The following is a 16,418-nucleotide window of genomic DNA, read 5'->3' on the forward strand; positions in this document are numbered from 1 at the left end:
CTCATAATATTTGCAGCATTATATATATGTATATATATACTTTTCAAACCCCAAGTTACAAAATAATTCAAACAAGGTAACAAATTAAGATCCACCAATTATAAAATAATTAGATTTTACAATAAAACAATTTTAGTAATATAAGATATAATAAACATATAACATTTATATAGCATATATAGTAATATAAAGAAAATAAAAGACAGTTCAGGTCATGAATGGGTTACAGGTACACCTCAGTGTATTATATATTTCTAAAAACAGATGCTAAAAGCTGTGGTATGAATTGCTGCACCCTATAACTTCCTCTTCATTGCTTTGATGTAAAGTATTCACAGTGCAGGTCACAGCATGTTTCGATGCTGACACATGAAGGAAAACAGGTATGACGGATTTTTGTGTGTTTTAAAATAAAAGTTATCAGGTATTTATCAGCATTGCGTTTTTAACAAGTTACAACATTTTTTTCAGGATTGAGTATTAATCACTTCAGGAGATAAAACATTATTTCCTTGATTATCTCAAGCTGTTTCTCCTCGGTGACTGTGCATAGGTCTGCAAAATTAAATCTAAGTAATTTCAATAGTTGTAAAATAAAATAAACTTTATTTAAATGTGAAAAACTACAAACAATCAGACGTACCAGTTCTTGAAATAGAACAATTGAATAAAAATTCCAACAAACATTAATGAAAAAAAGGCAGACAAATACATAATTAAGTGACAAACCTCTTGAGACAAGCATTTCAGAATAAATATTAACTACTGACAAGCACTTCTTGTTTGTTACAAATTTAAGAGACTATTCAGTTACGTTGCAGAGATGTATTTCTCTCTACCTAGGTGGTGCAACTTTGGATACATGACAGACTGGTTGAAAGACATCAATGCTTGGATGAGTACCGACTACAATTACCTCAGATTTAACCAGGGTAAATCTGAAGCTGAGTATATGTATGTATGTGTATATATGTACATATATACTTGCTGTTAATTTACTTTCCTGTCCTCAGATTTTTTTTGTGATAAATGATGCAGCATTTGTCACTGAACCATGATGACCAGACAGAGAAACCTTCGCTTTTTGGTCTTTGGTAAGACAGATGTTTAATTTAGTTTTTAAGGCTTTTTTCTGTCTGTTTTTTCTCTTTTTCTCAACACAGATAGTATACAAATGAGGGAGGTCTATTAAATATCTATTAAATATCTATTAAATTAGTTTATGAAATGATTTAAATCAGAAACAAGGGAAACTTTTCTTTTAGCACTTTCCACGTTACTGAATGTATTGAAATACTCCATTTTTCTCCTGTAGTCTCTTTTCTGTTGGCTTCATCTTCACCTGCTGGAGGTCAGTCCGTTCTCCTGTGTCAGACATGGAATATTTTTAGCTTTGAGCAAAATATTAAAATATAGTTTGTTATGTCTTGTGCCTGATAGGTGTTCAGATCAGATTGGCTGGATCTGGATCTACTCAATGCTCTGGAAGAGTTGAAGTTTATTACAAAGGTGTCTGGGGAACAGTTTGTGATGACAGCTGGGATGTAAATGATGCTAAGGTGGTGTGCAGACAGGTGGGCTGTGGTACAGCACTGAGTGCCCCTCAACCAGCCCAATTTGGTCCAGGAACCGGGCAGATCTGGCTTGATGATGTGGACTGTTCAGGAAGTGAAGGGTCTCTAATGGCGTGTCAGCACAGAGGATTTGGGAAACATAACTGTGAACATAGTGAGGACGCTGGTGTCGTCTGTTCAGGTGAGAAGAATTTTGACTCACTTACTGTATCTGCTATACTGTACTGTATGTTGTAATATTATGTTTGACTGTGGAGTCATGGGAGTGTCATAAAAAATAAATCTGTAAAAGAATAAGAAAATAAATAAAGGTCTTTAAGTTAGTGGCAGTACAGTAGATTTTGGTAAAAGAACTCAATGTTTCCTCTAGGATATTTCTTCGGGGGGGGGGGGGGGGTCGACATACACAAATGACCAAATGAGCAGTTGACAGCAGATTTTACTTTCAACCTGTTTATTGGCTGGCCAGTTGAAAATGGCTTTTATCGCTACCATTGAACTTTTACAATATATATCTCAGCCATATACAATGTCAAGAAAAATAAATACCTTTGGTTTGTGAAAAATAAATGTCACTTCAACTCTAACCAGTTGAAAATGTAAAAAGTAAAAAATAAATAAAACAATAACATTAAATAAATAAAAATAATAAATAAACATATAAAGATCAGCTAGATGAGGCTGTAGAGTCAGTGGCAAAGTTTGCACCCAGGCTCATCTCTCTCTCCTGCACCTTCACCCAGCTCTCCCGCTGCTCTGCTCTCCTCCACTTTGTTTAACAACTCCTCCCTGTCTAATGTTACTTGTCTAATAAGATTACATTAAGAGTGAGTAACGTAACGCTAACAGCGTTACATAGTTTACACTCACATCACATCTGATTACAAGTGTGAACATTAAAATACTATTTTTTACCTAACATCATCATTTACGAGTCAGTAAAAGGCTTATGATGCTACCTGACTAGCGTCTTCTTCATCTGTTGTCTTTCTCTTCTTAGAGAAGTATCTGAACAAGCTCATCTGAAAATGCAGTCAGCAGTTAATACATAATGACGTGTAGATATTAGCTTAATGCTATCAATTAGTTTACCCTAAGATAACGTCACTGAGTTGGCTAATAAGTCTACCTTTTTTCCGGTAATTTGCTGCCTTATTCCTCACGACTACACTTCTCTGACTCTCACCTGGTGCCTGACTTGACGTCACTTTCAAGGCCGCGCTCTCGCGAGTAATTAACTCCAATAGGATCCTCCAACCACCCCACTCCCTCCCTCCCCTCTCCTCCCCTCCCCCCCGCTGTTGCGCTCATCATCACACAGGCTGTGCTGTGAAGGTGGAGAGATGTGGCGGTGGTGCATTTGCGACAATAAATAAAAAAACAAAAACAAAAAAAGAAATTTGAAGGCGTTGCGGCTATGATTTAGCATGATTCTAAATGAATGTAGAGGAAACACTGGAACTGTAATCACAATGAGGATGCTCAAGTGCTTGGTGTGGTAATCATACTCTGCAGCCTGCTTTAAGATTTGACAAATCCATTACAAATGTGAAAGATATACAGATATGTCAACACATCAGATCAGTACCAGTGCTGATACTAACCTCCTGAAGCCGATCACATATCGTCCGTGACCTGACTGATCCACATTAAAGAAAGTTTCTTTATTTGTTGACACAACATGTAAATGAATTATAAGTTGTACATGTCTTGTCTGCCATAAACTCATAACAAACAATGAAAACAGATTTCATTTCCATCCTATGTTCTGTGCCTAGGTGTCAGATTAGCTGGATCTACTCGATGCTCTGGAAGAGTGGAAATCTATCACAACGACGCCTGGGGAACCGTCTGTAATAACAACTGGGATGTAAATGCTGCTAAGGTGGTGTGTAAAAATCTGGACTGTGGCACAGCACTGAGTGCCCCTCAATCAGCCCTTTTTGGTCCAGGAACCGGGCAGATCTGGCTTGATGATGTGGACTGTTCAGGAAGTGAAGGGTCTCTAAGTGCGTGTCAGCACAGAGGATTTGGGAAACATAACTGTAAACATAGTGAGGACGCTGGTGTCGTCTGTTCAGGTGAGAAGAATTTTGATTCACTTACTGTATCTGATATACTGTATATACAGTATATATACATTATACTGTATATATACTGTATGTTGTAATGTTATGTTGTACTCTATGGAGTCATAGGAGTGTCATAAAAAAAATAATTTGTAAAAATTAAAAAAAAAAAATTATGAAATTTAAAGAGAAATAAATTAACAGAATAAAATTAACACTGAGTCTGTTTTACTGAAAGGCAGCACAGTTTATACACTACAGTATACACATATTTATGATTTAATTATTTAAAAATGGCTCATCTTTTCATTCAATACATCCAATTAAAGACAGGGTTGGAGACACAATCTTATCTCTGGTTATTTCACAACTACATTGTCACTGAGCTCTGAAAAACAAAGGTCAGTTACTGTGTCTCAGTAGCAGTAGCTTACTGTGTTGTTTTTTCAGTGAGCCTCCCAAAGCCCAGCCTCTCCATTACTCCTGCTGGTGAGGCTACCAGGGGACAGAAAGTCAGCATCACTTGTTCAGATTCAGCTGAGCTTGTAGGTGGAACATTCATTCTGACGGAGACTTCAGGCTCATTCAGAGAGACCCAAACCTCAAGTACCAACTCTGCTGTATTCAGTATCCCTAAAGTGAACTTTGACAATGAGGGATTGTATCAGTGTCAGCATGAGAAAAGCATTTCAGGTCACACGTTCAGCTCCAGCCTATCTGACACAGTCAGACTCACTGTTACTGGTAAGAAAAAATAATTCCACTTTCCTGTTTCATTCACTTGTGTAAATCATTAAACGGTAGCAAACTAATAAGAAGTCATAAAGAATTATAGCTCAGTTCAAAGGAAACACATTTATGCTGTAATACTGTGTGCTGCTCTTTCAGTGATCTTTCCCAAGCCCAGCATCTCCATGAACCCTGTTGGTGAGGTTACCTGGGGTCAGGACGTTAGCATGACTTGTTCAATCTCAACTCAGTTTTTAGGAGGAACATTCACCTTGAAGAGGACACCAGGTTCATTAAGAATGACACAGACATCAAATACCAATTCTGCTACCTTCAGCATCCCTAAAGTGGAATTTGTCAATGAAGGATTGTACCAGTGTCAGTATCAGAAAAGCAGCTCCAGTCGAGATTTCACCTCCCCTCTAAGTGACTCTGTCAGACTCTCTATCACTGGTAAGAAAAGGAAATAAATCAATGAAATAAGTCATGAAACAAAACAAAACACAGTCGTGTGCAGTAGATTCTGAGATTTTCGAGTAGAAGCGATTAAGAGTGGCTGCACAAGAAAATTGGAGCACCTGTGGGTGCAGCACCTTTTCTACAGGTAGGGTACCTGCTGTTGGTGATGTCATGTGATCTAATATGATGACTGTATGTGTTTCATCAGATCCAACAAGTTTTATCATCAGACTGGTCATCGTGCTGCTGAGTCTGCCGTTGATGGTCACCATCATCTGTTTCGTCCATAAGGTACATGTACTGACGGGAAGCAATCAGCTTGTGTATATTGAACTGAACAGAGGGCTGATGCAGTAACTAACGTCTGTCATGTCATGTCTCTCCAGTTCACCAGGGGGAAGAGGCCTGACCAACAGCAGGACATACAGTTGGATTATATCAACCTCGGTGTTTCCAGAGCTGAAGGAGTGCTGGCAGAAGAGGCAGGAGTCCAGGCAGCGGAGTAGGAGCTCATCTCACATCCAGATGGATTTCTCAGTTGCCACACAACCGTCCAATCCATCAGCTCAGTCAAAGTTTTGACATTTTACACAGATGTTCTCTTTTGAGTATTACTGACTGCCTGCAGGAAAAACTACTGAGGGAGAAATCATCTTTGGTTTAATCTCTCCTGTCAGTCTCATGTGATGAATCAACCACATTTTCACATCGCGTGGAGTTAAAATACTGTTAGCTTGTGCCGTCAAGTCTCTGCACTGTAGGCAGATGTTAGTAGCAGTAGCTAACTGTCTAGCTTGTTTAATATACTTAACTTTCTTAGCTTCAGTTAAGAGTTCTGGAGTTTCTCAATTAAATTGTGTTAGCTAACATTGTGCTAATGTTAGCTATTGATTGTAACTTTTTCTTTAAGTCACAGTTAAGCTAGCTAATGTAAGATAGCTAATGTTAGCTAGCTGATAGCCCGCCCCATCATTTCCAATGTTGGCTTGGCATTTCATCACCAATATTAAATGTCATATATGATCAGATTTTAGCAAACAGTAGTGCTCAGTCATGATCAGTGAGACAATGGAGGAATAGTTGTTATAGAGATACATTAATATAGAGTTTATTATTTAATTTTAGAAGCCTTTTGTGTGGCTGTTGTGGTTAAGTTATTATTCTACCTCTTTGATGTTAGCTTTTATAATAAGTGACCCCTTTTGTTTTCACTCAGGAAGTCAGGAGTTTTACCTGGTTGGATAATTAAACAATGTTGAAATACATGTGTGTTGAAGGATAGACTTTAAATCTTTTCTGCTGACACAGTCTGTGTAATGAATCTTAACCCGTGAGAGCAGTGCCCAGCGGTCGTTATGATGTGCGACTGCTTCAAATGGCATGCTGGCAGCTTTAATCTGAGTTTTGTTTTCTTGCCAGTTCTTCAGTTTTGCACCAGTTTGCAATCTGTTTATTAAATTACCCTTGTTGCAATTACCAGCTTTTGTTTGAGTTTGTCCTGAAAACATTCACATTATGGTGGTTCCACAAAGAATAACTTCTGGGTTTCCTGAAACCTCTTCCACTAGCAAGATTTCTATCACAGTGCGTCACGTGATCTAGAGCTTCGGCCTCTTGATGGTAGCATGACTGAGCAGCATGAATCCATTGACCCAGCCTGCCTTGTGGCAACAGTCAAGGCTGGTGGAGGTGGTGTGATGATGTGGGGAATGTTTTCTTGACACACTTCTGGCGCCTTAAGATCAATCAATCATTGATTGAATGCCCCAGTGTGAGGTTTTGGATAGATCTGAACCCACAAAGCAGAACACTGAGTAGTGGTGAAAAACAAGCAGGTTGTGGAGTTGATATCATGATGAGAAGCTGGTGAGTATGGAGACTGAAGGGAGCAGGAACCAGGAAGCCCTGCCCAGCTGACAAACACACAAATACAGACACAAAGAACAAACTGGGGACGAACAAACACATGAGGGATGGGAAAACAGCAGAGCACAAGAGGGAAAGAAAAGGACGACAAGGCCCTAATCCTAACACACAGTCTGAGTATTGTTACTGACCATGTGCATCCCTCCATGACATGGTGCAGGATAATGCACCATGTCACAAAACACAAGTCGTATCAAACTGATTTCATGAACATGACAATGAGTTCACTGTACATCAATGACCTCTCTTGTCACCAGATCTGAATCCAGTACAACACCTTTGGGATGTGGTGAAAAAGGAGATTTGCAGCAAGAAGGATGTCGCTGCAGAAATGATGTGATGTAATTAGAGATGGGAATCGAGAATCGGATCCAGTTCAAAACCAGTTTCAAATTGTCCGAACCATGGGAATTGTATTTCCCAGTGCCTATCCATCCCATCGATGCCTGCCTGTTTTTCAGAGCTAGGCTTCATCCTCTTGGTAGATTTAATACATAGCTAGTCGAAATCAAAACTGACAACCTCATGGTGCTGCTGCAGGAAATGTCACTGATTCACCAGGGCAAATAGGGTTCATCATCTAGCGATCTTTAATATGGTTTTCTACTGTAGTGTGAAGCCAGTTAACCACAGATGAAGAAAAGGTCAAATCAGACGTACTCAGAGTCATAGATTTAATCATGTTTAGCTTCTTAGCATTTGATCATGAAACACAGAGATTTATTTATAATTATTCAGTTTTTCAAACAGTATGTTTCCATTTGATAAGAGAGAAAGGCTTTTAGGACTAACCAATATGTTTGATGAACATAATGTGATCTCAAACAAGAAGTTGGGTGGGGGTTGCTGCAGTGTACACTTCCTGAAATACAAATACAGCGGGATAGAGCTACACGTCCCACATGGAAGTATCAAGGACCGGCCTCCAGCCAGTATGGCAGTGGCCCTGTATCTGTGGGCACTTTTTTTAAAGAAAACTTTCGTAAATAATTCGAATTATAGATTACAATAAATACATTAAAACGTATAATAAATGCATTCTCAGAGGTAACATCTACATATAAAGGTAAAATGCAGTTGGTTATAAAGAACAGTGCATGCATATAAAAGTGAGTATTCAAAAAAAAAAAAAGAGGGATCAAAAGTGAAAGAGAGAAGTGCTCCAGGAAGTGAGACAAGTGTGAAAAGTTTCTGTACAACGTCGTTAGTAGTTCAGTTTTCTGTCTCCTGTTTTTCAGTGATAAATGATGCAGAGCTGCCTTTTTCTCTGAACCATGAAGAGCAGACAACAAAGAAACCTTTGCTTTTTTACCCTTGGTAAGAAAAATTTAATATCTATTACTTTAGTTCAATAAATTTTGAATCTAAAGCAGAAACAAGGGAAACTTTTCTTTTAGCACTTTCCACGTTACTGAATGTATTGAACTACGCCATTTTTCTCCTGTAGTCTCTTTTCTGTTGGCTTCATCTTCACCTGCTGGAGGTCAGTCCGTTCTCCTGTGTCAGACATGGAATATTTTTAGCTTTGAGAAAAATATTAAAATATAGTTTGTTATGTCTTGTGCCTGATAGGTGTTCAGATCAGATTGACTGGATCTGGATCTACTCAATGCTCTGGTAGAGTTGAAGTTTATTACAGAGGTGTCTGGGGAACAGTTTGTGATGACAGCTGGGATGTAAATGATGCTAAGGTGGTGTGCAGACAGGTGGGCTGTGATACAGCACTGAGTGCCCCTCAACCAGCCCAATTTGGTCCAGGAACCGGGCAGATCTGGCTTGATGATGTGGCCTGTTCAGGAAATGAAGGGTCTCTAAGTGCGTGTCAGCACGGAGGATTTGGGAAACATGACTGTGGACATAATGAGGACGCTGGTGTCGTCTGTTCAGGTGAGAAGAATTTTGACTCAATTACTGTATCTGCTATACTGTACTGTATGTTGTAATATTATGTTTGAATATGGAGTCATGGGAGTGCCATAAAAAATAAATCTGTAAAATAATAAGAAAATAAATAAAGGTCTCTAAGTGAGTGGCAGTACAGTAGATTTCAGCAAAAGGACTGTAATCACAATGAGGTGATCCACATTAAAGAAAGTTTCAATATCAGTTTCAAACAAACTTCTGTGTTTCCTCTGTAACTTATATTTATTCAGTCAGGGCTGGCAACCAACTTTTACATCTTGTATTATGTTTTTATGTGACTGCAGTTATTTGTTGACACAAACATGTAAATGAATTATAAGTTTTACATGTCTTGTCTGCCCTAAACTCATAACAAACAATGAAAACAGATTTCATTTCCATCCTATGTTCTTTGCCTAGGTGTCAGATTAGCTGGATCTACTCGATGCTCTGGAAGAGTGGAAATCTATCACAACGACGCCTGGGGAACAGTTTGTGATGACAGCTGGGATTTAAATGATGCTAAGGTGGTGTGCAGACAGTTGAACTGTGGTACAGCACTGAGTGCCCCTCAATCAGCCCTCTTTGGTCCAGGAACCGGGCAGATCTGGCTTGATGATGTGGACTGTTCAGGAAGTGAAGGGTCTCTAAGTGCGTGTCAGCACGGAGGATTTGGGACACATAACTGTAAACATAGTGAGGACGCTGGTGTCGTCTGTTCAGGTGAGAAGAATTTTGACTCACTTACTGTATCTGCTATATTGTATATACAGTATATATACATTATACTGTATATATACTGTATGTTGTAAACCATGGAGTCATAGGAGTGTCATAAAATTTTTTTAAAAATGTAGAAAAAGAAAAAAAGAAAAAATAAATGGTGGAAAAATAAAGGGAAATAAATAATTGTCTGGTTCCAGACTGAGAGTCTGAGGGACACAACACTGAGTCTGGTTTACTGAAAGGCAGCACAGTTTATACACTTGGATACCTGTAATGTCAAAACAGAAGAGCTTCACTGACAAAATATTCATTAAGTCTGCACAATGTTTAGCTGATGAAAGGTAAAATCAACCAGTTCCCCAAATTGGACCAAAATAGGAAGTGTGTGGTTTTTAAAAAAAAAACTTGTTTCATTTTGATAATCTTGTTCGATGAGAAGCAATGTTAAAGGATTACTCCACTAAAGAACCTGTGTTTGAAATATCAAATATTGACCCCCTGTAGTCAATGAAAGGTAGCTCCGAAATATCAACCAGGGACCGCCTGCGCTAAGAAAGGTACAGTCAGTGTTGTCATCAACGCATATATTTATTGTCACTGTAAAACCTGAATGGCCATTACAAGTAAGAAGCAGTAAAACACAAGAGCTGTGTCGCAATTTAGGGGCCACATCCTTTGGATATTGCAATCTAGCTGGTGTTGACTGTGAAGGCCGAACTGAACTGTTGTTTGCTGCCATATCATTTTCATTACCAGCGCACAACAAAGTGGGACAGCCTAGTTTCCTCTCTGTGACACAATCGGCCTTTACATGCAGCCTGCGAAGGATGCAGCCACCTCACTTGGGACACAGCTAATAAAGCTCAAAGAAAAGAGCTGTCTACAGTATACACATATTTATGATTTAATTATTTAAAAATGGCTCATCTTTCCATTCAATACATCCAATTAAAGACAGGGTTGGAGACAAAATCTTATCTCTGGTTATTTCACAACTACATGGTCACTGAGCTCTGAAAAACAAAGGTCAGTTGCTGTGTCTCAACCTGATTATTGTGTTGTTTTTTTCAGTGAGCCTCCCAAAGCCCAGCCTCTCCATTACTCCTGCTGGTGAGGCTACCTGGGGACAGAAAGTCAGCATCACTTGTTCAGATTCAGCTGAGCTTGTAGGTGGAACATTCATTCTGACGGAGACTTCAGGCTCATTCAGAAAGACCCAAACCTCAAGTACCAACTCTGCTGTATTCAGTATCCCTAAAGTGAACTTTGACAATGAGGGATTGTATCGGTGTCAGCACAAGAAAAGCATTTCAGATCAAACATTCAGCTCCAGCCTATCTGACACAGTCAGACTCACTGTTACTGGTAAGAAAAAATAATTCCACTTTCCTGTTTCATTCACTTGTGTAAATCATTAAACGGTAGCAAACTAATAAGAAGTCATAATCAGTATAGCTCAGTTCAAAGGAAACACATTTATGCTGTAATACTGTGTGCTGCTCTTTCAGTGATCTTTCCCAAGCCCAGCATCTCCATGAACCCTGTTAGTGAGGTTACCTGGGGTCAGGACGTTAGCATCACTTGTTCGATCTCAACTCAGTTTTTAGGAGGAACATTCACCTTGAAGAGGACACCAGGTTCATTAAGAAAGACACAGACATCAAATACCAATTCTGCTACCTTCAGCATCCCTAAAGTGGAATTTGTCAATGAAGGATTGTACCAGTGTCAGTATCAGAAAAGCAGCTCCAGTCGAGATTTCACCTCCCCTCTAAGTGAATCTGTCAGACTCTCTATCACTGGTAAGAAAAGGAAATAAATCAATAAAATAAGTCATAAAACAAACTAAAATAACTGCGGTTGTATGCCTCAACCACTCAGACTGGTTCCAGATTACATCCCTGTTTATCCAGAGTCATATAAAATATTAACCATTTCTGTGAAATTTTGTCATAATTGCTGTGTGAATTCTTGAATAACAACTAAAAAGTGTTTTGTGAGGTCACCGCGACCTTTGACCTTCAGCTACCTAAATCAGATCAGGTAGTTCTTGAATCCAGGTGAAAGTTTTTACCAAAGTTGAGGAAATTCCTTCAAGGTGTTGCTGAGAAATCGCGTTCACAAGGCCTCCGGCTCTGGCTGTCACGGCACAGAGGCATGAAAACATAACAACAACATCATTTTTGTGAGTGAAAGTGAAATGTATTAAATGTATTGAAAACTTACTATAAACATGTTAGTGTAGCTGCTGATCTTAGAAAAACTACAACACTATGTCACTGAAACAGCCATGATTGATGTTTTTATAATAACGATGTATTAAATGACAGTGTGAGAACAATATGACCAGGTGAAAGCAGTCGCTCTTAGAGATGAACCTACAGGGAATTATCACCTGAATTTCCTTCTGTTTTATTGTGAGTTTGATCTTGTTTTTTATCTCTCCCACCCACAGCTTTACTGTTCATAACGTTTCTGGTTCACTGCTCCCATAGTGTAGTTTCTGTTTCTTTTCAGCGGTGTACTACCTGCTCATCACTGAAGAGAAGACACAGTTAGACACTAACTGGTGATAAAGGAGCTTTTAGCTGCTAAAGAGCCAAATATTTTTCTCAGTAGTTGGTGGAGACCAAAAACAAAGCTAAACGAGAGTTATAATTGTGAATGCAATGTCTCCATAACAACTTGAGGGGAATCCCTTCACATTTGGCACGTTCACTTGGACTCAATGACAAACTGATTATATTTTGGTGGTCGAAGGCTCAAGACTTCACAGAGCAATTATGACAAACTTTTACACGAATGGTGAATATTTTTTATGATTCTGGATAAATAGGGATGGAACCTGAAACGAGTCTGAGTGGCGGAGGGAGTGAACCATGAGGCAGTAATTGTACTTTGTCTCTATTTTGATAAGTATTGGCCCAATTGTCCAGCAGCCCACCGGGAAGACTCCCAGATACTCCCAATGGCCAATCTGCTGGATGTGTAAATAAGTAACTGGGTGCTAACAAGCTCACCATATCAACTTAAAAACGTATGATATGTCAGTGTAATTGTTAGCTTGTTTCCAAAGCCCCCAAGTCGCCAAAAAAGGTTACTGCAACTTTGAAATGCCACCTTCGCCGTTAGTCGTTTGAATTGAAAACTTACATGTTGAATGTGTGTTTGTAATTGTGTTCAGAATGAATCTGGATCTCATTTTAAATGCCTAGAGGCAAACCATCTGTCTTTTCATTTACATAGTAAGACTGGAGAGGCCCAGCATCTCCCTGACATCTCCTGACGGAGGGCTGGTCTGGAGTCCTGGAGGTGCAGAGATCACCGAGGCTTACAGCTTTGTCTTAACCTGCTCCATTAACTCCACCTATTCTGGAGGCCGTTTCTTTCTCATCTTCTCTGGCTCCAGCACCTCCGACTCCAAGCCTGCAGTCAACAACTCAGCCTCCTTTGAGTTCCCTGTAGCTGAGTATGAACACCAGGGCAACTACAGCTGTGTGTACGAAGTCGTACTGTCCACGCGGATATTCAGGTCCACGGAGACAGCACAGATAAATGTGGTTATTAAATGTAAGTAGAATTTAAGTAAATCATTTTGACATATTATTAATAAGCTGAACATATGTTTTATGTGTATCTGCTGTGAGTTTGACTTTACGGCTGTTGGTTCATGGTCTGACCCTTTCTTAATCACTTCTTGTGATCATCACTCGCAGATGTTTCAAAAGACCGGTTGGATGCTTCAACTCGTTTCAAATTCATTACTTATGTGGGTGTTTATTCAGACCCGGCAGTGAGTTTTCTCCTTAGGAATCTGAACTGATTTCTTCATAAAAGTCATTCAAACATTCATACAAACTGACTTCAGCAGCACCAGTAGCTGTGCTGTTTGTAAACTGCACCTGACACACGCCTTGAGTGGAGCCCTAAAACCAAAACACAGTAGTTCTTCTTCTGGGTTTTTTTTGGCAACTTTTTGGTTCACCTTCTGGTGTGTGTGTCATTCACTGTCGCCAGAGTCAACGACGCTTGCGTTCACGTTCATTAGTTGCAAAAAAGTACGCTCAGTTCATCATTCACCAAAATGCATACTGATGTACTGAACAAAACTGGCTGGAATCACCTACAGAGAGCCTGAGTTGAACACAGCATTGCATGGTCCATTTTGAGACTTTGGCAGGAAGGACTGCTAGAGCTGGATATGATCAGAGTAGCAGTGGTACGAAAAAAAAACACATGCACGGATAATCAGACGAAGGGAGGTGTATGTTGAAAAGAGAGGCGACCAAGCACCAATCCCTGTGGTACTCCAGTTGGAAAGAAAGTGACACTTATTCTTGCAATATCAATTTAAATAGTTGATCTGGAAGGCAGAACTCAAATTAGGGTAGTGGTGTAGGAGGGTTGTGCCAACGGACGATGCCGACAGCTGTAGCAGAACTGATGACTGGACATCAGTTGCTGACAACAGGGTTTCTATTACTGAAAGCAGTTTCACTGCGGTGCCTGCTCTTGAAACCAGATGGGTATGAGTCAAATTTTGATTATTTATAGATTATTTAGAAAGGGGAAGTCTGAAAACTGCACACTCTAGAGTAGCAGTACATTACATTTGGAGACAATTAGACACGTTTTCAAGGATAAACTGTTCAGTGTTTTCCCTCCTAGTTCCTTTGTTACTGCTGGCCTCCTCAGTAGCTGCTGGGATCCTGGTGCTGCTCCTCCTGCTGGTCTTGTTGGTGGTTTGTCTGGTGCGCAGGAAAAGACAACAAGTCACCAAGCATCTGCCAATCATCTTCAGTGAAGGTCTGCACTCACCAGGACACACACAGTTCCACAAACTTCAAAGTGCTTTTATATCCATTCACATTTTCATCTGATGCTTGTGTTTCAGTGGCTTTGAACCATTATGAAGATGATTGCAACGATGACTACGAGAATGTAGATCAAGAGTACATCGCAAAGAAACTCAATGGGAGTGTGGAAGAAGATGATGATAATGATTATGAGGAGCCTGAGAGCGACGAAGATCATGATTATGAGGATGCCGGCCCCGGTGTAAATTACGTAAAGTCTGAGGACGTCTGTTGTAGTGAAGAGGACAACAGAGAAGATGAAGAAGAAGAAGAAGAAGAAAGCAGCGATGATGAAAATGACTATGAAAATGTGACTCCGGAATTTGATGAAGAAACTGTGGATATTTATGACAAAACTTAGGATATTTATCAAAACTTTTAGGTGACTCTCAGTCAATAGTGACACAGTGATTACAACTGATAGAGGACTGATTTTCCAAATTAGGACAACTGCCAGTGAAATAGCTGGCTCAAATTGATATTGAATGATACTATAGAAATATAGCTTGATCCTTTCTTGCCATAGTAGAATATGAAAGTCATTCGATACTTCATCTTATTTTGGATTACCATTTCAGTGTATATACAGCATGCGTTACATGATGTGATTAGTTGTGGGTGCAGTCCCCAGACCATTCCTAAAGTACTTTAGGTTTTGTCTCATAAGTCTTGAAATATGGGGCATAGGACCAAACATTGCATGCATTCCTTGGATTAAAATGAATCAGTATAGGGCAAACCCATTTGTACAAAAGTATCATCTGTTTTCCTGACGAAAAACAAATATGAAAAAAAAAAAGAAAAAGGCCCTTTTTTTTAGTTTTCCAATGTCCATGCACATTGAAAATGAAGTGGAACAAAGGGATTTGGTGTCATTTCCATTTTTCCGTCAAAATAAAAGTGAAATGTGGGAGAACGAGGCACTTTGCAAATGATTTAGTTGCCTGTAGGTTCAGATTAAGCTAAATTTAGCTAGTGTGATATATAGTGATATTATTTTCATTGAGTGGCATTAATAAATATTGTGGAAACTGTTACCTGTATTCCATATTCTCTACCCAAATAAAGAGCATTTATAAAGTCACTAGCAGAGGTCCCTGTCACCCACTGGGAAGTTATAAACAAGCGGGAACCTCTGGAACTGAAACATGAAGCCAAAAACTGCAGTTCCTCTAATGGCTCCAAAAGTGAATCAATCTCCATAGACTCCCATGTTCAAATGTTCAACTTTACAGCAGAAACAAACATGTTTACAGCCAAAAAACAGTTTTGGTCTTAATTTATTTAATTTCCTCCTTCATGACAACTGTACGGGGATGAATTTTTATATAACTCACCTGTTTAAATTTTAATAAGGCTTAAAGTTATTTATAATTTAGAGTGTGGCCACTTTGACTGACAGGTGGGTGAATGTATGCTTGTCACAAACCAGCATGCACCGAAGTCTTGGCCCCTCCTCTTTGCCTATTTTTGTATTAGCTGGGAGTTCAGCGGAGTCAGGCGCTGCCAAGATGGCGACAGCAGAACAGCCCACTCTGTAATAGTTATAATAATAATAATTTAAAAATTACATTGTAAATTAAATCTATAGTCCTCTATCATTACATGTGGTGTTGACTAATTTTTACTCTATATGTAAAACCAACTGATTAAAAGCATTTTATTTTATTAACTCTGTAAAACATTTATGTGACATGATGAACATGCATGCAAATAGACACACACCAATAAATATTATTTACATACACATATACTGAATTGGGGACCATACACATGTGCACACATACACATACACAACACATGTAAACTGATTGTAATGTGATATAAATATTGTCATTTTTGAATGAAAATGTCACTATTTATTATGTGCTCAGCTTAACGAACATACTCTAATTATATGTTATGAACGTTTTTAGCGGAAATCCTCACCAGGGAAACAGGTCGCAAATTAGCCTCGGATAGAAATCCTGTTACTGTAACCTGGTACAATGTTTCCTGCATTGTCCCTGACAAACAAACTAATAAATAAATACATGAAACACCTAAGCTCCCAGTGAACATTTGAATGTGATGAGGCACTTTGTCAGAAATCGAGTATCTTGTAAAGAAATTTGGGCCACATTCTTTTTAACACTGACATTCCCTGATTGTACTGGGAAATTAAATGCATGACTCAC

At 39.1% G+C, this 16,418-nt stretch overlaps 1 protein-coding gene across 1 annotated transcript; it reads left to right on the forward strand.

The window, feature by feature from the left end:
• The first annotated feature begins 830 nt into the window (after window positions 1–830).
• Window positions 831–16,287, forward strand: LOC111662440 (scavenger receptor cysteine-rich domain-containing protein DMBT1). The gene is made up of 18 exons (XM_087176623.1): window positions 831–932; window positions 1,014–1,094; window positions 1,316–1,351; window positions 1,441–1,755; window positions 3,353–3,655; window positions 4,094–4,387; window positions 4,532–4,825; window positions 5,040–5,122; window positions 5,218–5,334; window positions 8,029–8,074; window positions 8,205–8,240; window positions 8,330–8,644; window positions 9,080–9,382; window positions 10,457–10,750; window positions 10,894–11,187; window positions 12,632–12,955; window positions 14,054–14,191; window positions 14,280–16,287. The coding sequence occupies exons 2-18, from the start codon at window positions 1,055–1,057 to the stop codon at window positions 14,600–14,602; spliced, it is 3,555 nt and encodes a 1,184-aa protein (XP_087032749.1). The 5' UTR covers window positions 831–932; window positions 1,014–1,054; the 3' UTR covers window positions 14,603–16,287.
• Window positions 16,288–16,418: the final 131 nt, after the last annotated feature.

The sequence above is a fragment of the Seriola lalandi genome, unplaced genomic scaffold, assembly GCF_002814215.2.
Source record: "Seriola lalandi dorsalis isolate HSWRI2012SDOR001 ecotype SW California unplaced genomic scaffold, Sedor1 jcf7180002054563, whole genome shotgun sequence".
In the NCBI taxonomy this organism is placed as follows: Eukaryota; Metazoa; Chordata; class Actinopteri; order Carangiformes; family Carangidae; genus Seriola; species Seriola lalandi.

Excerpts from the sequence above, each read along its gene's own strand:
- LOC111662440 (XM_087176623.1), top strand. The coding sequence starts at position 1,055 with ATGATGACCAGACAGAGAAACCTTCGCTTTTTGGTCTTTG. Across the intron at positions 3,656-4,093 it reads CGCTGGTGTCGTCTGTTCAG|TGAGCCTCCCAAAGCCCAGC; the intron begins GTGAGAAGAATT and ends TTGTTTTTTCAG. Across the intron at positions 8,241-8,329 it reads TTCATCTTCACCTGCTGGAG|GTGTTCAGATCAGATTGACT; the intron begins GTCAGTCCGTTC and ends TGTGCCTGATAG.